Source organism: Panulirus ornatus, chromosome 66 (genome assembly GCF_036320965.1).
Source record: "Panulirus ornatus isolate Po-2019 chromosome 66, ASM3632096v1, whole genome shotgun sequence".
Lineage (NCBI taxonomy): Eukaryota > Metazoa > Arthropoda > Malacostraca > Decapoda > Palinuridae > Panulirus > Panulirus ornatus.
The window spans coordinates 21162103-21188885 of NC_092289.1; the positions used below are offsets into that span (position 1 = coordinate 21162103).

Consider the following 26783-nt stretch of genomic DNA (forward strand, 5'->3'; position numbering starts at 1 on the left):
AGTTTAGAGTTGAATCACTTGCATCTGGTATAGGGCAGTATCCCTGACTGTAAATTAGATCATAGGATAAAGGACTGTGGAACATATTGACATCTTCATAAGGTTTATTTAGCAAAAGATCAAATTTTAATGCAGAATCCTGAAATGCTTTCGTAATTGATTAACAAGTACAGTCATTTTTTTTGTGTTGTCGTGTATATCTGAAAACTATGCTAATAAAACACCTAAATGAATGATAGGCATTCTCTTTACATTTGGAACATTGAATTTTAATTCTGTAGTGTGGCTACATAATGCTTAGGCTAAAAAATTACAACTGACCATGTAATGAATTACTGAGTATTAAGTTGTATTCCTTCAGGAGAGATTGACATGTAAAAACCATAATGTACTGAAACACAGTTCCCTATCCACATCCAGGCCCTACAGACCTTTCCATGGTTTATGCAAGATGCTTCACATACCTTGGTTCAGTCTGTTGACAGCAGGTCAACCCCAATATACCACCTCATTCCAATTCACTCTATTCTGTGCATGCCTTTCACCCTCCTGCACGTTCAGACCCCTATTGCTCAAATTCTTTTTCACTCCATCTCCCCCCTCAGTTTGGTCTCCTGCTTTTCCTTATTCCCTCCACCTCTGATAACCCCCCCCCCCCCTCACACACACACACACACACACACACACACACACACACACACACACACAATTTGGTCTCCTGCTTTTCCTTATTCCCTCCACCTCTGATACATATATCCTCTCTGTCAATCTTTCCTCACTCATTCTCTCTATAGTCCTAACCATTTCAACACACCCTCTTCTGTTCTGTCACACTCTTTTTTTACCACAGGTCTCTCTTACCCTTTCATTACTTACTCGATCAAACCATCTCGCACCAAATATTGTCCCATCATTTCATTTCCAACACATCCACCCTCCTCCATACAACCTTACCCATAGGCCATGCTTCACAACCATATAATATTGTTGGAACTACTATTCCTTCACACATACCATTTTACTCTTTGAGATGAAGTCCTCTCATTCCACCTAGAGAAATTTATTTCTCCATATCATCAGGCCCTGTGGTTTCCATAAAGCACAATACAGTTTTGATAATGCTAATGATATTCGTCCCCATTTTGATTTTACAAGAACTTACAAGTACTTTGAGTTTTCATCAAGATGATGGTGAATAATATTACACCTACTGTAGAAATAGAGCAAAGGTGAATAGATATCAAAGTAAAATATGTTCTTTACATAACAGATTCGTATAAGATTTTGACACCTATGATAATGCCTCATATGGCAGATAGCAATGCAGTAATGGAAGACTAGTTCTTGTAGTTCATATTTTACAGGTATACAAGAAAATGAACACAAAGAAGACCTATATGAAATACAAAATTGAAAAAATGTTCTACTTGAACTGTATTTTACTTTCCGTTTCATATAAGGAAAATAATTGAATATGAGTTATCATTGCTCAGTTTTTGATATTTTTATTTTAATGTTTTATCATTATTTTAGCAATGGAACATTCTTTACATAACATTATAATATGTACCACACACAATATGATAAAAGCATCAAAATTTGGAAACATGGATAGGAAGAAGTAAAATAAAGCAGAGACCCACCCAGAGATGGTAGTGAAAATATATTGATTATGTACATATAAAGTAAGTTGTGAGACTAGAAACTTCCTTGAACTAGAGAGGGATAAACTTAGGGTACAACAGGTTCTCTTTCTTGTCTAGACTTCACATTGTACCAAACAATTAAAAAGCAAGTCGAGTTCCCACAAGTACAGTGACAAGTAATTGAAAAGGCTAATTCTTGGTTGCTTGCTCTTTATAGACATATATTCCTATGATTACCATTAAATGGCTAACCATTTTTGTCACTTGTGGAGAGTGGTGGCAAGTATCCTTTATGTGAGGATTTGTTGGGGGATGGTCTTGAATGCCTCACTGATATCTGTCTCTCTTCCTTTTTGTCTTTCTCCCTTCATATGCCTTTATTTATATAACCCTTACTCTGTTTCTGTCTGTCATCTTAGCTACCTACCTATCTACCTATTGATATATGTTTGATTATAATATCTTACTTCCAGGATCCTTTTAACTGGGCTTTTGCAACCTCAGGGCTACAACAAGGAAATGGCGGACTCCTTTGAGGTGAGTATGTTGATGAAATTTTATTACTTTTATTCCATTAATGATGATGCAATCTCAACAGAGGTGACTTTTCACTGGCAGTGTAGCCCCCACACCCACCCACCCACACACACACACACACACACACACACACACACACACATCTATGAACAAGTAAACTTCTTTACTTATCTCCATATGTCTTTTATAGGCACCTGCAGGGTTTGAGGAAGTTGGCCTTATCCACTAGTTACGATCATAGATCATAAAGTGTAGTGATGTAAGTTCATCTTTGTGCAGGTAGTCTAAAGCAATTAAATAGCAAGTGCACTGCAGGCATGATGGATCTTGGGATATTTTGAAACAATGTTTTTCATGCCGTAGAGTTTGGTAATCTCCAGAGCATAGAAGGGAAAGTGTAATTCATGTATTCGTTTGGAGTGTTAATTTTAATGGATAAATGTCTCTTGGGATGGACTTTAAGATTGAATTGGAAGGGCAGTTGTTTAGTGCTTGTCAGTATTGTCAGTGATACATTTATTTGGGGAGGGAGATCTGGGAGGAGAAGTATCTGAAATGTGAGGCAGAGATGAGCTTTTTATTTCTATTTTGGGGTTGGTGGCTGGTCTGTTATGAAGTGATTTGGATGGGAGGAGTTTCATGCTGTTGCATATAATATAGTGATTTAATCTACCGTATCTTGTCTTTGTTTTGTTCAAACAGAATAATCTTCACTGGTAACTGTAAACTATTATGTCAGTGCTAATTTTTGTGCTGTTACCCTATCTATATGTATATTTTTATTCATTTTATTATACTTGATTGCCATTTCCCTTGTTAGCAAGGTAGCGACAGGAAACGGGCAAAAAAAGGCATCCACTCGTATACACACCTATATACATATGCCTCCATACTTCTTACATATACACATACACAGCCATATACATACATATATATATATATATATATATATATACATACACATGTACATATACTTGCTTGCCTTCATCCACTTCTGGCACCACCCTGCCCCACAGGAAACAGCATTGCCACCCCCCTGCATCAGCGAGGTAACACCAGGATAACAGACAAGAAAGGCCACTTTTGTTCATTAAATGTATATTTAGTAGAGCAAAGAAGAAAATAAGGAAAAATATTCTATATTAACACATCTCTGCCATTCATCCTGCATTACTAGTCATGCTGAATCTGACATCCATATTTTATGTTATGATTATAAAACTCACAAGTATATTGGAATGTTCATATTAATAAATTGGGCACATGGTTTTATGAGTTTTATATTGGAAGACCAAATTGGAGGTGGAAAGATGAAGTGAAAAAGATTTTGAGTGATCGGGGCCTGAACATGCAGGAGGGTAAAAGGCTTGCAAGGAATAGAGTGAATTGGAACAATGTGGTAAACTGGGGTCGACGTGCTGTCAATGGAATGAACCAGGGCATGTGAAGCGTCTAGGGTAAACCATGGAAAGTTTTGTGGGGCCTGGATGTGGAAAGGGAGCTGTGGTTTCGGTGCATTATACATGACAGCTAGAGACTGAATGTGAACGAATGTGGCCTTTGTTAGAATGGAGAAAAACTGGAGGAAGTGAAGTGTTTTAGATATCTGGGAGTGGATTTGGCAGCGGATGGAACCATGGAAGCGTAAGTGAATCATAGGGTGGGGGAGGGGGTGAAAGTTATGGGAACGTTGAAAAATGTGTGGAAGTCGAGAACATTATCTTGGAAAGCAAAAATGGGTATGTTTGAAGGAATAGTGGTTCCAACAATGTTATATGGTTGCGAGGCATGGGCTTTGGATAGAGTTGTGCGGAGGAGGGTGGATGTGCTGGAAATGAGATGTTTGAGGACAATGTGGGGTGTGAGGTGGTTTGATCGAGTAAGTAATGAAAGGGTAAGAGAGATGTGTGGTAGTAAAAAGTGTGGTTGAGAGAGCAGAAGAGGGTGTTTTGAACTGGTTTGGTCACATGGAGAGAATGAGTGAGGAAAGATTGACAAAGAGGATATATGTGTCAGAGGTGGAGGGAACAAGGAGAAGTGGGAGACCAAATTGGAGGTGGAAAGATGGAGTGAAAAAGATTTTGAGTGATCGGGGCCTGAACATGCAGGAGGGCTGAAAGGCGGGCAAGGAATAGAGTGAATTGGATCGATGTGGTATACCGGGGTTGATGTGCTGTCAGTGGATTGAAACAGGGCATGTGAAGTGTCTGGGGTAAACCATGGAAAGTTGTGTGGGGCCTGGATGTGGAAAGGGAGCTGTGGTTTCGGGTATTATTGCATGACAGCTAGAGACTGAGTGTGAACGAATGGGGCCTTTGTTGTCTTTTTCTAGGGCTACCTTGCACACATGAGGGGGGAGGGGGATGGTATTCCATGTGTGGCAAGGTGGTGATGGAAATGAATAAAGGCAGACAGTGTGAATTGTGTGCATGGGTATAAATGTATGTGTCTGTGTGTTTATATATATGTGTACATTGAGATGTATAGGTATGTATATTTGCGTGCGTGGACGTGTATGTATATACATGTGTATGTGGGTGGGTTGGGCCATTTTTTTCGTCTGTTTCCTTGTGCTGCCTCGCAAACGCGGGAGACAACGACAAAGCAAAATAAATAAATAAATAAATAGATATATATATATATTGTTATTATTATTATTATGATTATATTATTATACTTTGTCGCTGTCTCCTGCGTTAGCGAAGGTAGCGATATATATATATATATATATATATATATATATATATATATATATATATATATATATATATATATATATATATATATATATATATATATATATATATATATATATATATATATATATATATATATATATATATATATATATATATATATATATTTTATTTTGCTTTGTCGCTGTCTCCCGCGTTTGTGAGGTAGCACAAGGAAACAGACGAAAGAAATGGCACAACCCACCCCCATACACAATGTACACACACACACGCCCACACACGCAAATATACATACCTATACATCTCAATGTACACATATATATACACACACAGACACATACATATATACCCATGCACACAATTCACACTGTCTGCCCCTATTCATTCCCATCGCCACCTCGCCACACATGGAATACCATCCCCCTCCCCCCTCATGTGTGCGAGGTAGCACTAGGAAAAGACAACAAAGGCCCCATTCGTTCACACTCAGTCTACAGCTTTCACGCAATAATGCCCGAAACCACAGCTCCCTTTCCACATCTAGGCCCCACACAACTTTCCATGGTTTACCCCAGACGCTTCACATGCCCTAATTCAATTCACTGACAGCACGTCAACCCCGGTATACCACATTGATCCAATTAACTCTATTCCTTGCCCGCCTTTCACCCTCCTGCATGTTCAGGCCCCGATCACTCAAAATCTTTTTCACTCCATCTTTCCACCTCCAATTTGGTCTCCCACTTCTCGTTCCCTCCACCTCCGACACATATATCCTCTTTGTCAATCTTTCCTCACTCATTCTCTCCATGTGCCCAAACCATTTCAAAACACCCTCTTCTGCTCTCTCAACCACGCTCTTTTTATTTCCACACATCTCTCTTACCCTTACATTACTTACTCGATCAATCCACCTCAAACCACACATTGTCCTCAAACATCTCATTTCCAGCACATCCACCCTCCTGCGCACAACTCTATCCATAGCCCACGCCTCGCAACCATACAACATTGTTGGAACCACTATTCCTTCAAACATACCCATTTTTGCTTTCCGAGATAATGTTCTCGACTTCCACACATTCTTCAAGGCCCCCAGAATTTTCGCCCCCTCCCCCACCCTATGATCCACTTCCGCTTCCATGGTTCCATCCGCTGCCAGATCCACTCCCAGGTATCTAAAACACTTCACTTCCTCCAGTTTTTCTCCATTCAAACTCACCTCCCAATTGACTTGACCCTCAACCCTACTGTACCTAATAACCTTGCTCTTATTCACATTTACTCTTAACTTTCTTCTTCCACACACTTTGCCAAACTCAGTCACCAGCTTCTGCAGTTTCTCACATGAATGAAATATTTGTATATATTAGGTGCAGAATGTATGAAACTGTACCTTGTAAAAAAATTAATGAGTGTATTGAGGTTTGATACTGTTGTACCTTCTGTTCTCAGATGTGTGTCCTCCACATTCTTCCCAGTATTCTACCTTTCCACTTCACTTTCCTCTTCAGATATAAATCAGAATGAGAGATTTTCTTCCTTGTATGATGAACTCTTCTAGTTCCTGCACTCCCCATATTTTTGAGGGCATAAAAATGCTTATATGGGCAGAAGGTTGGCTTGCCCCATAGGGCTGTGCAGGACCACCAAGAGCACTATAGATGCATTATACCAAATCACTACCATGGCCATTGGAGATTTACTGAGGCCTTGAGGCTGCTCTAGTGGCTCATCTTTTGTTTAGGTTGTCAGCTTTGGCTTGTGAATAGGGTCTACAAAATACACATGGTGGGAAATCAAAGTGCTGATTGACAATAGGTCCCTGCTGTAATGCATTGGTTGTCAGTTGATGCCTTTATCATGGAAAGGGTGAATGTTTTCAAATTACTGGAAAAGTTTTTTTTGTCAAAGTGTATCAATTACTGATAAGAATTTTTCCATTACTTTCACTGCAGGAGACCCCACTTTGGTTTCATGGCTCAGTATTCAGGACATGAGATTATTAATGTCCTGTAGGTTAATACTAGCAGTAAATAGATATGTTTCTGTCCATTGGAGGAAACGGTGGTTCTATGTTTCTTTCTCTTATTTTTCTTTCTAACAATCAGCACCCTAATTCTGTTTATTTAGTGAAGATGCATTTGACCTGATTCTTGTGAGGTTAAATTCAGCTTCACTGAAGGTTAGTGGTGTCAAGGATGTTGTGAAGGTGGCCTTTCACCTGACCTGTAAGGTTTATGTTATATGATATTGGTGTTTATTGTGTCGTGAAGATGTAAATGCAATGAATGTGGCCTTTGACCAGACCTATAATATATAGTGAAGATAAGGGTGTAGTAAAGGCAGGGATATCGTAAAGATGGCCTTTGATCTGACCTGTAATCACCTGTATTGTCATACCTAAACAATTGTACTCAATGGGGAGGGAATTTTACACTCATGGAGCCCCATTTCTGGAACCAACTCTACTGTCATACACCATTTTAAACTTCTGTATGCTCTCTCCATTTTATCATTTCCTCTCATATAATTCCAGTCAACCACAACTTTTACTCTAAAAGAAGTTCTTTATCTCCTTCCTAATGTTTCTTTTTTTTTCAATTAATGTTACAGCCTCTGGTTATTGTGTTACTGCATCTGTCAGTGAACTTTTCATTATCTACATCATCACATTGATATGAAAAGTTAAAGGTTGTGTTCAGGTCACCCCTCACTCTTCTGTGTTCCATGTTGGTTAAATTTAAAGTCTTTCACCTTTCCCTTTGACTTGACCATCTTAATTCCAGTACCGTATATTTTGCCTTCAGGGTACTCTGTATTATCTCTGTGTGCTTTTGGAAGCAATTGCTGGCATTTCAGATAATTTTTCTACATCCTCCCATTTGTATTTTTCAACTCGGCTGGTTAGTAACCATCAATATGCCATGGGGGATGGTACATTATTTTTGCATTGCACATTTAGCAAAGAAAATATGTATATAGATAATGTACATATATTTATTTAGATAATGTATACAGTTTTAAATAAATAATGGAGCCCAAATTACTGGAAATTATAACATGATTGCATAGTGAGATACAGAAATCCCTTGAAAACTCGTCATTCTTTAACTAGTAATTTGTGTTACCTTGGCATGGTTCCAACTAATCGGTTTTACAGTACGTTATTGTATATTTATATGCCTTTTGTACAGAAACAGTAAATATAGTGATGGTAAGTGATAAATATTTTACATACATCATGTACAGTTTAAATCAAATGTGTTAAGTGACTGGCGTTGAGCCCATCACATCATGCACTCAACACCATCATCTGTACCTCTGCAACGCATTCAAAACTCATCCCTAGATATTGGTAACTACCTAATATAACTGTTTTGAGTATCATTAGTGTTTCCACATTCATTTTAGTATTCATACACATTGTAGGGGTATTTATAGAAAGTTGGAAAATCCTCTAACTTGGCAAGTCATTCCTTATTTACTGTTTTATTTTTTTTTTAGGGGGGGGGGGAACATGGTATGCCTGGCACTGTTGCAGTCTGAATATTTATTCAGTTGATAATCTCATCATGCATGTAAGTGAATTATGTGGTACTATATTGATATTTATATAATTTTTTTTTTTAGAAAAAAGTTCCTTTGAATGATGACAAAAAGTAACATATTTTTGTTTATTGAAAATTGTTGCACTGAGGTCCCATTAAGTGGCTGCAATTGGTGCATTGAGTTGACTAAACTAAAATATTTATTTTCTTAATTTAGGAGTAACGATTATTTGTTTTTCGCATTCTAATTTGTACCAAGAAATGTTTTTTTTATTCGATTATCAATGGTCAATCTTTAGTGTTTGATGTTTTTATGTTTTTTTGACTTGGTTATATTTTGGAACCTATTCAAGTGGATCTACGATTGACCAAAATTTTGCCTGATTTCAGTAACTGAACAAAGGCCATTTTCGGATACACAATTTAATCATTTTCTATCTTGTAAATGGCTATCACACATTGGCTTTCCATCTATTTAATGAATCTGGTTTCAACTTTCACTGGTTATCTTTTATGGCTTATATTTTCCATATTAGAGTGTCCTGCCATTCTCATGATTGTTCGCCAGCACCATAGGATTAAGCCCATTTAGAAGGCACATCACTGATCCATTTGTTTTAGGTCCTTTTCAGAGTAATCTTTATCATAGAGTGTCTCCCTCCTATATAACACACTAGCACTCGCCGTTTTAGGTTTTGGAGTGTTAACAATAATCAGCCAGGTAGTTATTCTTAAGAGAAATCTAAGGGATTCAATAAGCATGCCATCCTTTCCCTAAAGTCATGTTTTCTCCTAATTAGGTAAATTCTTCTGTTCTGAAAGTCATCCATTTGAAGATAAGGGTGTAAGGAAGATGAGGTTGTGAAAATGGCTTCCAACCTGTCCCATAGGGTCAAGTCAAAGGCCAGTAGTGTTAAGTATGTTGGGAAGATAATGATTAAGTGAAGATGGCATTTCACTGGACCTGTAAGGGTGTAATGAAGTTGAGTTTGATTTTGTCTTCCTCATAAGTAAACAAGATGGTGATTGATAGGTAGAGGGACATATCCTGCATTCGTTTGTGAATTTTAGCTTTTCAAGTTTAATGAACTTTTCCTTATCCATGTACAAATATTCCCTACTTTAAAGTGTATCGATATATGCTTTTTTACATACTTATTATTTATATTATTATAATGTATAGACAAAAACGAAATTATAAAGTTTCAAAAAGTATGCAGTAGTATTGGGCCATCACTGTGGTGAGTAATTGTCCATTAGCTAGTGGCAGTATCTACCAAGGCAATCATTTTAATGTGCATAGCTGTAAGGTCTTTATAGAACCCACATTCGTACATTGGAATATTGCATATAATCTCCCTAAACCCATTGTAACTATGAGTGGGAAGCATCCAAGTGAATCTTGTGCTTCTTGCAAGAAAAAACTACAAAAAAAACATTAACATGGAGATAGTTAGATATTTTGAGTTACTTTGATGTTGGTCAATGTGGAGTTGATAGAACCAGTGATCTTGGCTTCTCTCCTATATTGTTTAGAACAGCTTGTGAAAATGCACATAAGGTGAGACAGTGTACTAAGAATGTGACCTGCCTAAGTGGAAAAATTATCACTTATGCCAAGGGTGAAGTTATGGAGAACTTGGAGCAGATGTTGATGAATCTGGATCAATGTAACATTCCAGCTGGAAGTCAGAAGTGTTTGTCTCTCTTTGGTCAAATTCTTCAAATGTCTATCCTGAGATGTACAATATGGCCTTTTGTCAGCACAAGTCCACCACAGCTGCCTTACCCCCAGATAGACCCAACAAACAAGATTCAGATCCATTTGGGGCATGAGTTACAGTTTAGTATGTTTTATGTGCTTTGATCTTTACTTAAAGTCTTAAATTGATCATGCACTTGTACTCGACTGTATGTTTCTTGACATTTCATTCACATTTTTATGTGAAAATTATGAAGAAAAATCTTGTCTGGAATTGCAACCCCTCTTTATCCCCATTGTATTCTTGGGTAGAATTGGTTCCAATGTTATGCACAGATTTTCACCTATGGTATGTTTTCCAGGAATACATTTTCAGCATAAATTATGGGATATCTATACTTAAAAGCAAATTTCATGTTTATCCATCATAGAATTTGCCTCCTTAACCACTCTAATGTTTCCTTTTAAAACCTTGTGAATTTCATTTTTTTCAAATTGTTTAAAAAAGTTATTTGACCATTCTGTTTCAAAGGTATTTATGTGGCAATAATAATAATAAAAAAAAGACTTCATAAGCATATATTGTCCATTACTTTCACTTTGATATTGCATAGCAATTTTGTAGATGCACAGTGCATCTAAAAAGTGTAAGAGTAAGACCCGAGTTGCCACAGTGCGTGTTTTATCATTTTTCTTACATATACAGAAAAATTTATATTGATTATTATAATGTTTTGTCACATATGATAAATATTTTTTATGATCTGTGTGATTCAGTGATGATTTTTTTCATAAAGGCAAAATTATAAAAGTTTGTTAAACTACCACCTATATCAGTTAGATGCAGTATTGTCAAGGTCAGGTGAATGCTTGCAACACTGCCTCCACTTTTGTCAGTAACACCTTTCCTGCCTCATTTGGTCAACTATCAATGCTGGAAGAGTCATTGTTAACAAAATCAGTTTCAATGTGATCTGATGATACATCATCATCGTCAGTAATTCTGGATTATCTTCTGCCTGGTTCTTTATATCTCACCAAAAGCCACTCGGTTTTCTTCCAAGAAAACTAACAAAAATATGCTGTCATTGGCATTATTGGAGGGTGACTGAGAGTGGGGGGGAAATTATCGGGCACTGCTACCTCAGCAATTGCCCAAACTTAGCATGTGGCCTTGAAATAGGGGTGCTAAACTCAATGCATAAATGCCCATCTTGAGGAGTTAAGGGGTTAACATTTCTCATAATGTGGTGATCTTTCATTAATTTGAGAACTGTGTTGATCATTAAGTCCCTTCACACACGGATTGGTGCAGTTTATTTCCTGCTAGATTAGAGTCACATCTAGGCATTCTTTTGTATTGTCTTATCCTCATTGATTCATATTTGCATGGGATGAACATCAATCTTGCATCTGAGCAACTCAGTACTTTTTCTTGGTCCTTTTGTACAGTGATCATGGATTATTCTTGTGACATGTTGCTGGTTATCCCAACTCACATATGAAACCATTCCAGACAAAAAATCTTTCTTCTCTTCCATTTATATAATTTTCAGTCCTCTGAAAGGAGTAACCTTATGCCCTATATAATTCTTTTAAGGCTTGTAAATTATTGGCACTATTATGCAAGTTACTTTTCCATTATGCCCATGGGTGAAAGAAGAGATTGGCATGACCTGATTACAACCTTCAAGTCTCTAAAGCAGTTGAATCACATTTACAGTGAACAGTTCTTTGTGAGTGAACAAGAGGTCATAGCTAGAAGCTTTGGAAATGGCTTTTTATAGAGGATATGGAAGAAATCTGCTTTACTGTGAGGATTGTGAATGGTTGGAATAGACTGAGTGATAAAACCAAATGCTGGTGGTATATATATGTTTAAAAAGCTACATTATGGTAAGATAGTAGGGCCCTGAGAGTGTAGAACTTTTCCCTTTTGTACAGAGAAGTAATTAAGCTGATTACTATGAGGAATTTGCTCTTCAAACAGGGCCATAGATATTATTTCTCAGTATACTCTGCTTCTACTAAATTTATGAATTTCAACTTTCTTTTGTCATTACCACAATGTTTCTTACATTTTCTGTTTACTCACTCTTACTTTATTGTGCAGTATTGGTTTCTTGCCTCCATATATTTCTTAAAGCTGCCAGGGAGTTTTGTCTTCTAAACTTTCCCATAAGACATTTCGGCATTCTTGAGCTCTCAGGCCCACATCTCTCTCCTTTCTGATATCTTCTCCTTCCATCCATTGGCATGCAGTCTTTGAATCCCTTTTTAAAGACTTCAGAAAATATCTTATGGCATTGATTTATACTCTAATGGTGGAACTCCTTTCCCAGTTTATGGATATTTTTTATATGTCATTTCCTGCCTTAGTGAGGTAGCTTCAGGAACAGGTAACCTAGTCTTAGAGGTAAAAGCTTACTTGACTACATCCTCTGCTCCTTCTTTCAGAAAGTAATAATTCAAGAGGAGAGGATTTACAGTCCACTTATGCCTTTATTAGTCACCTTCTATGACACACAATATGTGTGGGTAATATTCTTTTTCCCAATCTCTAGTCTATATACCAGAATTATTTTGGTTATGTTTAGTTACCAGCTTTATACCTTCGCTTATGGACTGGTTCCTTTTCAGATTTCATTGTAATTTTGTTGCCGAGCATGAGCATAAATGCATGTATTTGTGTTATGAGCGAGTCTAAAGTTTGTTGTGGTTAGGATGAAGGCTTAAAAGATTAGTTTCTACCAAGTATCTGGTCTCTATAATTGACTTAATTACTTAATTTAGTATATGCAACAATCCCACTGAATCATACTTTATAGAGAACAGAAATTGTGAACAGGGGACATCCCATTAGGGTCTGGTTAACCAGTTACAAGAAGCAACCCACATACACATGTATAACAAAACATATGACTTTAAGAGGGAACTCAACAATGTTTAAACTTATAAAGGCACCCTGTGCAGTGTTTTGGGTCAACTACTGTACTATAATAAAGTCTGCAGTTGGGGAATCTTAACATTTTATGAACCGCCCAAGGGCCTTGGAGGCGTGTTCAGCAACCAACAAATCCAGATGGAATAAATGTAGCTAATGAAATGGTTATCTTTTTTTTGATACAGTGGGTACATCCTCAGGACTTGTGTCATCACATAAAGATGATGATTATGTCTTGATGCTTTACCAGGTTCACTGCTTATTTTGTATTTGGTAGAATTTCATCTTATACTTATGAAAGAGACTTACAGAGACTTGATTGTAAGCCTGAATGTTTTTGCTCTTGTTCACATCTAAAGCTGTGATCAGTTTAGACTATCATTGATGATTTACAAGCTTTTTTGAATCACCACACTCATAGAGACTAGCTGAACACCAGATTTCACAGACTTGTATTCAGAATATTGCAGTATGAGCAGTCCACTGGGCACTTGCCTTAAGTCTGCCAGCTCTATGTTCAAAACCTCTTCTTTTAGCTAATAGGTTCTAAAAATGCAGTGCTCATTCTAGTACAGAAAATCAAGACAACCTTTTGAACACAAGACAAGGCTTTGTTAGCAATTAACCATTGTTCAAGCAGTAAGCTTTGCCATCTCAGTAGGCAAAATAACATCTGCTGCATTTCATTTTAAAGGTTGCAGTTGGGTGGCCCACTGAACTCGCTTGTTTTGGATTTCTGGTACCTTATAAGGGTAGCTGGGCTTTCTCTGGAAGGGATTTCAAGCATGTTATTCATGCTCTCTGTCAAGTGTTGACGAAACATAAGGCCTTGTATGTACATAATCAGATATTTTTAAATATCTACTCTTGTCCCTATATTTTTCATGATAGGGGAGTTGGGTGATGGTTTTGGGGGAAGAGGTGGGGCTTCATCCAGATCAGAAGAGTTATGCCATTGTTTATCCTTAACAGCATCATCTTCCTCTTCACGTTTATCATGCTTCATGTTTAACTTGCTGAACCTGAAGAGAGCAGAAAGTCTGTTGAAAGTGCCAATCCTAGGGTCTTCCAATTCTTTATCTTCAGTTTTACCATTTTCTCTTTCATTTGGGTCTGATGCACTCTCCCCGATTTCCTTTTTATCCCTTTCTTCTTCTGTTACATTTTGTTGCTTCTCTTTTGTCTCATTTTCTTTGGTTTTTCGAGCATCATTCATTTGCTTTTTCTCTTGTTTGTCTTGTTTTTCTTTATCTTTTCTTTCCTTCTCTTGATCTTTCTTTTCTCTGGCTTTTTCCTTTTTCTCCACTTTCTTTTCTTTCTTTTCCATTTCTTTCAAAAATTTTTGGGTCTCCTTTTCTAGTTTCCTCTTCTCCTTTTCTTCTCTACTCTTCCTCTTCAGTGTTCCTTTGTTGCTTTTCCCATCTTCATCAAAGCCATCATATCTTCCATCACTGCTATCCTTGCCTTTCTGTTCATCACTTGTCTTGCACTCATCAGTGTTCTTACCATCATCCTGTACGTTGGTAGAAGACTGTGCCTCCTCCATGAGATTAGTGGTAATTTTGGCAGAAGGAGGGGGACTGAAATGATATAGATAATAATTCAGAGCATTTTTATATTATCATTATTATTATTATTATTATCATGGAGATCTGTCATGTCAATAATTTGGGATAAAAATTGAAGTCCATGAAAGAAATTAAATAAGATGAAAGTTCATTTCTTGTATATTCATCCTTTAGTTAATCAAGTTTGAAAGAAAAATATTGATTAAATACCACAAAATATTGCCATCACAAATTAAATCTTATCTGAATCTTAAATTGCACACTGAATGGCATAACTGTAATGCAGACGACATTGTATGTTACCTTTGTGGAATGTTCAGCTGCTGACATATTTCACAAAATGGGGAAAAATTCTTGTAAACCTCTATGAGTAACAGAAGCAAGATGTCAGCATGCTGTCAAAATTACAAATGTTATTATGAAAAAAAATTCTATGTAAACCATAAAATTATTAGCAAATACTGGAAGATGTCAGACTTTTGGATGCATTTTATTAGGTTAGTGATAAGAATTTATTTCATCGGTATGGGGATATTTAGCCTAAAAGAAATTAGCTACTGGATGGAATAGCTAAAAAAATTTCACTGTTAACTTAGGTCTCCATTTTATCAAATACTTCAGAGGCGCCATGCAGTAATAATCTACGTGAGTAGTAGCAGCCACCAAAGGGGGACAAATGTCAATTTTTTGTGAACTACCAAAAACCAACAAGAAATCAGTGTAGAGATTAAGGACCATTTCAGAATGATCAGTAATCTCACATTTTTAAACTCCCTATTCTTAAAATAAACCACCTAAGACCTACACCTATGAGAAAAATTACACCATGAACAGTCTCACTAAAAATATTGGATGCTGATAAGCAATACAGTGCCTGAGAGTTGGATACCAACTATTACCTTTGATTTAGTTCCTGGTAGTTTGCAGCATTAAACAACAGTCAAGACATTCACATTGTATTATGGAAATTCATGGTAGATTTGAGACAAAAATATTTTTTAAAAATACACTTATGACACTAAAGTTTCCTTTATCAGTATACAAGCAAAAAATAAGAATCATTATATTTTGATCAAAAGAATATAAACATGGTCAAAATTATAAGGTCATAAATGATCATGATTTAGCAAATCTTAAAAGGATTTTTAGTCAAACACAAAGTACAATCACAAAACTTTTATATTTACATGAAAATTGTCTATCTACAGGGGTCTGTACCATTGTTTTAAGGCTCTTGTCTCAAGTTCAAAAATACAAGTTATATACACAAGGCAATAATATCAATATTCTAGCTAAGATCATAACTATATTGTCTTTGAAGAATTAATAATTGATGTTTCTTATATCACAATGTATGAATACTTTAGTCTTAACTGTAACTATGAAGCTCACAAAGTGAATAGTGGAATGTTTGTGGAATGCATAATAGCAAGAAAGAAAATACAATACACAGACATAAGTGGTGAATATGAACCTTGCAACAGACAGGTGAATGACTTAAAATTCTCAGTGACAAAGACAACATGAGTGAAGTACAAACCATACTTTTTAAGGCTCAGACTCACACACTGTGTCACCACAATTAGCTTTAATAAGATGGTGGATTCCAAACATATTGTAAATCTGGTTGAGTTAGCCAAGCCTTAATCACAACTGGAAGATCCAAGCCACAAACTGCAGCATTACACTCATAAATGCCAACAGTAGATAGAATTAATAACATCCCCATAATTACTGAAGCAAATTTTTACAATTGGTTATAGATAATGCAAAGTTAATGCACTGCTCCTGTATTGCCAAAAAATCACTATCTTTAGGTGCTTATAATTACTTTAGCTGCTCATGGATAACTAATCCTAAGTGCTGCATATCAGTCATACTGCCAACACCGTTAATCATGAAATGATAATTCAGGTACTCAGGTTGATTTAAATCTAATGAGGAAGAACAATCAGTTATATGAGGCTGTAAAAATGTTGAATATTGAATTATTTAACATTCTTTGATGATGAAAAGAAATGCACCTTCATAAGAACCTTAAGAAGAAAATACACGACATTGTTTCTGAATTATTAAAGCAACAGATATAAAATCTGTATATGAGTATGTTACAGAATACGATTGATAGTTCTAAAGATAGAGACACAGACTTATTATTAGCTAAACTTGTTATATAATCCTTGGTGTTTGACTAACTATTGCTCATTTAGATTTCCAGTATTTTGGAATCCCCATTTTTAAGTCAGCACTATTATAAACTTTAAGCATTATTACTTAAAAATGCAAGGTAATTAGCTGGTTTTCCATGATCACATACATCAAAAATAAATAATTTAAAGCTATAAAATCTAATCTACTAAAAGTCTCAAAAGCCAAAAATTAGCATTACACAAAAACATATGTAATATACCTTATCAATCAAACGAGAAAGACCTCGTAAACTGAACTATAACTGTAAAAAGAGCAGCAGCAGTAGCAGCAACAACATGACTAAACAAGAACTCACTAAATACTATGAATCAAATGTAACAACATAAAAACCACTGTATTTGGGCACAGTAATAATGTTTCATGTCATATATAAAACAACAGTTCATATCCTCAACATCACATCACTATACTACATAATCTTGTACAGCCATTACTAAGAAGTAGCAAGAGCTAACATTAACAGATCATTAATACTCATATCAGTAGGGTTAAAATGATAAGTGATAACAAGAGAGCTATTAAAAGAATAATACTTAGAATGATGTTGACTGATAAGTGAAACTTCTCTGAATCACTAATGATGATTATGATCAATGCAGTGATGATGTTAATAGTGTGACAATACCAGAAATGGCCAATGTTAATCACTCATTTAAGTGGTACCCTTTGAATAATGAGTTATAGGGTGCTAGGTGCCTTGACTTTTGACCACTGTAATAATTGAACCTTGACTTTTGACCATTGTAATTACTGAAATAATGAAGACATTGTATCCTCTTAATGTAGCATGATTGCAAGTTCAAAGGATATGGAAAAGTATCTAAATATGTATACATGATCAACCTTAAAGTAACAAAGAGATAATCAATGAATGCCCATTTCCAATGTAACAGCACATTATGCTACTTATGACTGTACAAAAATAATTCATTGTTAAAGCTAATATCCAATTCATGATATTCATAAAACTGAAAAGGTGGTGGGAGCATCCTGTTAAGGAAGGATCACTGTAAGACAATCTGTAACCCTGGATGGCCATGTGGACAAGAGGGACTTCACCCCTCCATCGCTAAAACCATGTGAGGACCCTCAAGTCTAGACATGATGCAGCCCCACCACTGTTACTTTACTTGTAAATACCAAAGGCATATATACTTCTCAACTATAAACTACATACCACAGGTTTCTTTTTCATATCATAGTGTATTATGATAAACTTAGGCACTCTAGCTCTGATGTCATTTCTTGTAAAATATGAAAATACCCTAATGTTTAAACTTGCTCATCCCAACAATCCATACACTTATCCATGTTCCCTCTGTCTTCATTTCACAATTTTGACTTTGATTATTTCGATTAACCACAGAGTCCTCTACTTTTCCCAGAAGTATTCATTAGGTTGAAAGCTGAACATAGTATTTTTGTGTATGATAAATCAACCAATTAGCAAATACTTCAGGAACATCTTTTTCATTGCTACACCATTTCAAACCTAAAGTTCACCGAAATACTTTCTTTCCTAATAACACTGTAGATTTTTTTTTCCTTTGTATGTTCAATATCTAACTACCATTTCTTGGTGGAAAGAAATATAGTCCATCAGACTAATAAGACAACAGGAATTTACCAAGTGCAGCTAATTATCTGAAGCCATTGGGTGTTCCTGTATTGTGTCAGCCAGTGGGGCTAGGTACCCCAGTTTTGCATAATCAATCTTCACTGAAGGTTCATGTCTGTATCTGATCCACCTCATGTGAATGGATATGGAGTTAATGAGAGCAGACAGACAGATAGATTGATAGGTACTTAGACAGACAATGTTACTTTAGCACTGAAACAGCCTATAATAACCTTATCTGGCAAGCAGTCAAGTTTAGTGCTTATCCCAAGTGTTTTGCCAGTATCATGGTAAAAATGAAATAAAAACCCTACCTGGCAGGCAGTCAAGTTTAGTGTTCGACCCAAGTGCTTTGCCAACATCAAGGTGAAAATGAAAACCCTACCAAATAGGCAGTCAGGTTTTGTGTTGAACCCAAGTGTTTTACCAATATCAAGTTAAAAACAAAATAAGAGTCATGACTTCTGCAAATAAGAGTAAGTTCTCTATGACAATCTTTTGTAGGAAAGAAAACGTAAATAGTGAAAATTAACAAATTACTACATGTTAATTGTAGAGTGACTTGAGCAGAATCACAGAAGTCAGAGTACCAGTGAAAGGAAGTAGTGCTGATTACATATTTTGTGATATGAGATGATTCAGCAAAATATGATCAAACCATCATGACTTAGTTTACTAGAAACTCTCATTCTATTTCCTTTGCATTGCATTAAGCAGTGAGGAAATATTACAAAATGCTAGGTTAGTAAACTTAAGTGTGCATGTCAGTAGCATATTGATGCAACTCTTTGGACTGGGCAAAATCTAAATTGAAATAACGGTTTTAAAATTTTAGAATATTTAGACTACAGGCTCTAACCAGAGGCTTCTGACACACTATATTAGATTATTAATTATGAGCTTAAACATTTTGTTACCATCTATTTAATCACTTGGTTCACTAACTTTGCACATGATTGAATGGCTTCCTTCACTGATATTTACTTTGTTCTTATTAAGAAAATTCTTTCAAGCAAAGCATCTTTTGAGAAACGCCATAAATATTTATCAGATCATGTTTGAAAACTGGTAGATAAGAAGAGTGAGTTTCAATCATGAAAGCATTATACCAAATTCACATATCTACGCATAGTACCTGCAATTCGCGATATAATTAGTTTTACATACAGTAATACCTTGCTATATCAGACATTATATAAACTTGAAATTAGCTTTATTGGACTATTATCAGATTTATTGGAATTCATTCAATAACTCCAGTGATAGTTCAAAGTGACCCATGCTTGTGATCACCAACAATTGCACTAGTAAGTACTGTACAGTTTGTATCTATTAGAATTATTATATTATATTCATATGTTGTACCACTGTATATATTATTATATTGTATAAATCAATATGTTATTTTAGTCCAAACACTCACGAAAAGAAGTAAGATATCTAAATTTTTTTATGGAAAAATTCTGTTACATTATGGAAGTTATATGATGTTTTCTCTCTGATATGAAATTTACCATATTAGTAACTAACAAAAATGATAACTTATTTCCCCAGAAGTATAGATTTCACTATACTGTAATAGTATGATAATAATATATGTATGCAATACAGTATTATTACCACAAGGAGGTTAGTTCATTTTTGTTACTCTTGTCAGTCTTGCCATTTTAACCACACTATCAACATCCCTTAAACCTGCACTTTGATTTGTGACACTGTTTGCAGAAAACCTCTCTTTTCTTTCATCGTGAGATAGAGACATATTGTAATTGTTGTGCAGACTATGCTCTCGGTGAAATCTGTTGATACTTCCACCATCACTTCCAACTCACCACCACCAATTGCCATCTTCATCATCACTTTTAGCACTTTTACCATTAAAGGTAGAAGTGTACCATCAACAACTGCTCAAGAAAGTATAGCACAGTTCCTCTACATAACTGTTGTTATATCACTGTACTGTGTTCTGTTACTGAACATACAGGTCATTACTTACATGTACATACAGCACTTTTTATTGAATGTCTGAACTGTGTGGCTGCTTTGGACTATCATTGACTTTATCAGACTTCATGTCTAGTGTACCCAAAGAAAAACTAATACAACACACTAACTTGTCCAGTGTACCCAAAGAATTTCTAATACAACACACAATGTGGATATATCAGAAAAATTGATTTATTTGATAAGGTCTTCCCTATAAATCTGATACAGTGTGGGTTCATGTACAGAGAAGCAAATAAATTATGACATGAAAAAGAAAAAAATATGGCTTAGGGCCTGCAAAACAAATGTTAAGCTAGGCTTGTCACTTGCCCTTTATAACTTATGGTTCCCTAGAAGTTGTCATTACCTTCAGTACATTAGGATAGCACACAACTACTGACAGTTACGTTTAATGCTCACAAATACGTACTATAATGTGCTCTGAAGGGTGAGTTGAAAGATCTACAGTCCTCTTAAAACTATGCTCTAATCATATGCTGAACCATACCCCTGGATCATGTATAACTTCACTGACTCCATACTCACTTGTTACTTCATTCAGTCTTGAACCACAAAGGCTGTCAGTAAGTGACTGAACCTTGATGTAGGAAAGTGGACCAGGCAGTGGTGAGGGAAAGGGAAAAGTGTAGCTTACAAATGTGCATTTCACAGGCTCAAAGCCGATATGTAAAACTAATTCTTGCATTTGCCTCATGTTCTCTTGATAGTGCCGTCAATAGAGAAGGAGGACTTACATAGTAAGATAACTATGTGAGATAACCAGCAGTAAAACAAACATTTTCAAGCTACTTAAGTTAATTTCTAGGAAACTTTATCTTTTTGCTATCTTATTATGTTTAATCTTCCCAAGGCAACACACCTTTGTAATGAGATAATATCTGGGCAAAAGTCCTTTGGGGAAAGTCCTCTTTGACTTAAACAGTTATCTGATGGTTTTTCCAAAATATGTGATTAAAAGGATTAAACTGTGGAATACTTTCTCAGGTCATGTGCCCTAGAGTCAATAGCTTCTAGGCTGATTGTAACAGTTTCTCTAAGCAATTGTGAAACTCTTACCTTTGAACATGAGATACCTATGATTTAGTAAATGTTTTACAGAAATAACTATAGCTTTATATTTTAAATACTGTCATGAAACCAGGACAGAAAAAAACATATGATGTCTCCCAGATGGCAGCTACCAAATTTGCCACTTGACCAGCTAACTCTAAAATAAGAAATGGGTAAATTTTAGCCAAAAATAACAGAGGGTTTAAACTTACTAAAAGACCTATTTCTAGTGGTGATTTTTCAGGTTATTTCTGCCATTCTAATAGCACTGGAAACTGAGTGAATCTGTTTTGCAGTGATAATATATTAAGAAAATAAAAATGGTGCAGTATAATTTGGAGCATTATATATCACTTACAATGCCCACTAGCACTTAAAAGTTCTTTGACATCTGTGATAGAAATCATGCATCAATAAATGATGTAAAGATGCTAACACAGAGAGAAACATCAGACATCTTTAGTTTAACACTTGGACTGCCAGAGTCCAGAATATGACATGTAGCATGGGACAACCAGAGATTGTCTTTGGTGTACTAACAGGACTGGCACTACGGTTGGACTAAAAGAGGCCATAACATAATATGTAATGTGCAATCTTAGCATTACAACAAGACTCATATCTGAAATAGTGATTCATGTAGCAATGGCATCACAGGAAAACTGCCAGACTGGGTGATAATGCTCATATCTTTTGGCATTAAAATTGGACTAACAGTCCGAAATATTTTGCAGAAAGATGCCTGTAGCCTTACAACTGGACTACCACAGTCCAGTGCACAGTATATAACTTGTGTCACACATAACCAAAAGTTTACCCTAAGGAGATATCTTATCCTTGATAACCTTCCAATATATAATTGATAATCTGCAGCTTTGTAGGGCCACTGTTACAGGCAATCTTGGGCACATAATACAAACACATTTTCATGCTGATGGATACCTGAAATGACTGACACAATGCAACTTCCCAGGATCATTGTAGTCATCAAAGAAAATTAAAAATATACCCAATGCATCAGTATAACCATATAAGCAATGGAGAAGGTTGAAAAACAATGAGTCCCTCGGGCATTTGTCATTATCATCAGTAAATGATTCAAACATACGAATGTATTAACATTCACGGACAAAAAGAGAAAAGTGTCCTAAATGTATCCTTCAGGTTACTTGAAGCTTCAGTTAACTTTATGTATACTTCATGGATTAAATGTGGCCATGGAATGGCTTGTGGAGATCGATTACATGGTGAAGGGTAGGCGAGATTTGGCTTAAAAATCAAAGCTGCAATTTTTAAAAGTTCACCATAGAAGAGATCTACTGTTTTGAGGTTTTTATGAACTACTTCCTGAAAACTCTGCATAAATTCTAAGTGGCATCATTAGTGAAAAAATCGAGTGACAAAACAAAATATTCACAATATTTAAAGTAAATGGGAAGATTGATGCTCTTACCTAGATCAGTGTTCTCTAACAGTTAATAAATTTTTAACACATGGATCATTTAGTTCTTCATTCTCTGGTATTATGATTACCTTTAGTGTAATAAGTTAATATATCAATTACTTATTCATCATTGAAGAGTGCTAATAGTAAGTATCATGATAAAGTATATGACTGTAATCCTGTTACCTGTTTTTCACATGAATATCTTTAACAAAATAAGTCATCACTGTCATAATTACTGGCATGTACTGTACTATTTCCATGGGAGTCTAACTGTTGACTTAATCATACTGAAAACTTTGTGTAATGTGATAAAATGACTACAAGCAGTAACTAAATTATACCATCAGTGGTGTTATCTAGTTCCTTGCTTCAGATGATTAGTGAAATTTCTCCAGTAAAATATCAAAGAATTTTTTCAATTTACAAAGGTAATGTATGGATACATATTTATTTATTATTTATACTTGATCGCTGTTTTCCGCATCATCGAGGTAGCTCCAGGAAACTAAGAATGGCCCATCCACTCTTATACACATACATATACACCCATACATGCACATATACATATCAATATATACATACGTACACAGACATATACATCTTTCTTTCTTTCATACTTGTTTGCCGTTTCCTGCCTTAGCAAGGTAGCATCGAGAACAGAAGACTGAGTCTTAGAGGAAATTCCTCAATTGGCTCCTTCCTCTGTTCCTTCTTTTGGAAAGTAATAAAACAGGAGAGGAGGACCCCCCCCCCCCCCCCCCTTGCTCCTCTTAGTCGCCTTCTACGACATGCAGGGGATGCGTGGGTAGTATTCTTTCTCCCCTATCCCCAGGGATAAGACATATACATGTAAACACATATACATATTCATACTTGCTTGCCTTCATTTATTCCATGCACTACCCCACCCCATAGGAAACAGCATTGCTACCCCTTGTTTCAATGAGGTAGTGCCAGGAAAACAGACAAAAAAGGTCACATTTGTTCACACTCAGTTTCTAGCTGTCATGTGTAATGCACCAAAGCCGAAGCTACCTTTCATTTTCCAGGCCCCACATATCTATTCATGGTTTACCCCAAACATTTCACATGACCTCGTTCAGTCCACTGATAGCACGTCGACCCAAGTATACCACATCGTTCCAATTCACTCTGTTCCTTGTACACCTCTCACCCTCTTGTATGTTCAAGCTCCGATTGCCCAAAATCATTTTCACTCCATCCTTCCCCCTTCAGTTTGGTCTTCTGCTTCTCCTTGTTCTCTCCACCTTTGACATATGTTTTGAACAATCACATGTTTACCAAATGGTGTCCTAGCTTCGTCTCTTCGATGTATATCAACTGACTTTTATTTTCTCTCTTCTGTCTCCCCTGATGATGTGATTATTACACGAAAGTGCACTTGAGAATTTATGTTTCATTTTCCCAGTGGACTCATAGGAGTATGTATATACATGTTTTTTTTTTTTATTTTTTTTTATTATACTTTGTCGCTGTCTCCCGTGTTTGCGAGGTAGCGCAAGGAAACAGACGAAAGAAATGGCCCAACCCCCCCCATACACATGTATATACATACGTCCACACACGCAAATATATATACCTACACAGCTTTCCATGGTTTACCCCAGACGCTTCACATGCCTTGATTCAATCCACTGACAGCACGTCAACCCCGGTATACCACATCGCTCCAATTCACTCTATTCCTTGCCCTCCTTTCACCCTCCTGCATGTTCAGGCCCCGATCACACAAAATCTTTTTCACTCCATCTTTCCACCTCCAATTTGGTCTCCCACTTCTCGTTCTCTCCACCTCCGACACACATATCCTCTTGGTCAATCTTTCCTCACTCATTCTCTCCATGTGCCCAAACCATTTCAAAACACCCTCTTCTGCTCTCTCAATCACGCTCTTTTTATTTCCACACATCTCTCTTACCCTTACGTTACTTACTCGATCAAACCACCTCACACCACACATTGTCCTCAAACATCTCATTTCCAGCACATCCATCCTCCTGCACACAACTCTATCCATAGCCCACGCCTCGCAACCATACAACATTGTTGGAACCACTGTTCCTTCAAACATACCCATTTTTGCTTTCCAAGATAATGTTCTCGACTTCCACACATTCTTCAAGGCTCCCAGAACTTTTGCCCCCTCCCCCACCCTATGATCCACTTTAGCTTCCATGGTTCCATCTGCTGCCAGATCCACTCCCAGATATCTAAAACACTTTACTTCCTCCAGTTTTTCTCCATTCAAACTTACCTCCCGATTGACTTGACCCTCAACCCTACTGTACCTAATAACCTTGCTCTTATTCACATTTACTCTTAACTTTCTTCTTTCACACACTTTACCAAACTCAGTCACCAGCTTCTGCTGTTCCTCACATGAATCAGCCACCAGCGCTGTATCATCAGCGAACAACAACTGACTCACTTCCCAAGCTCTCTCATCCCCAACAGACTTCATACTTGCCCCTCTTTCCAAAACTCTTGCATTCACCTCCCTAACAACCCCATCCATAAACAAATTAAACAACCATGGAGACATCACACACCCCTGCCGCAAACCTACATTCACTGAGAACCAATCACTTTCCTCTCTTCCTGCACGTACACATGCCTTACATCCTCGATAAAAACTTTTCACTGCTTCTAACAACTTGCCTCCCACACCATATATTCTTAATACCTTCCACAGAGCATCTCTATCAACTCTATCATATGCCTTCTCCAGATCCATAAATGCTACATACAAATCCATTTGCTTTTCTAAGTATTTCTCACATACATTTTCAAAGGAAGTGAAGTGTTTTAGATATCTGGGAGTGGATCTGGCAGCGGATGGAACCATGGAAGCGGAAGTGGATCATAGGGTGGGGGAGGGGGCGAAAATTCTGGGGGCCTTGAAGAATGTGTGGAAGTCGAGAACATTATCTCGGAAAGCAAAAATGGGTATGTTTGAAGGAATAGTGGTTCCAACAATGTTGTATGGTTGCGAGGCGAGGGCTATGGATAGAGTTGTGCGCAGGAGGATGGATGTGCTGGAAATGAGATGTTTGAGGACAATGTGTGGTGTGAGGTGGTTTGATTGAGTGAGTAACGTAAGGGTAAGAGAGATGTGTGGAAATAAAAAGAGCGTGGTTGAGAGAGCAGAAGAGGGTGTTTTGAAGTGGTTTGGGCACATGGAGAGGATGAGTGAGGAAAGATTGACCAAGAGGATATATGTGTCGGAGGTGGAGGGAGCAAGGAGAAGAGGGAGACCAAATTGGAGGTGGAAAGATGGAGTGAAAAAGATTTTGTGTGATCGGGGCCTGAACATGCAGGAGGGTGAAAGGAGGGCAAGGAATAGAGTGAATTGGAGCGATGTGGTATACCGGGGTTGACGTGCTGTCAGTGGATTGAATCAAGGCATGTGAAGCGTCTGGGGTAAACCATGGAAAGCTGTGTAGGTATGTGTATTTGCGTGTGTGGACGTGTGTATATGCATGTGTGTGGGGGGGGTTGGGCCATTTCTTTCGTCTGTTTCCTTGCGCTACCTTGCAAACGCGGGAGACAGCGATAAAAAAAAAAAAAAAATATATATATATATATATATATATATATATATATATATATATATATATATATATATATTATATTTTTTTTCTCATACTATTCGCCATTTACTGTATTAGCGAGGTAGCGTTAAGAACAGAGGACTGAGCCTTTGAGTGAATATCCTCACCTGGCCCCATTCTCTGTTCCTTCATTTAGAAAATCTAAAAACGAGAGGGGAGGATTTCCAGCCTCCT

General features: G+C 36.7%; 1 protein-coding gene across 1 annotated transcript in view; it reads right to left on the minus strand.

The window, feature by feature from the left end:
- Positions 1-10695: 10695 nt before the first annotated feature.
- The window catches only part of Efa6 (Exchange factor for Arf 6), a 58879-nt gene continuing 42791 nt past the window's right edge, over positions 10696-26783 (minus strand). The window contains 1 exon segment of the mRNA XM_071658421.1: positions 10696-14656. Within this exon segment, the coding sequence (XP_071514522.1) occupies positions 13930-14656 (727 nt within the window). The 3' untranslated portion in view covers positions 10696-13929.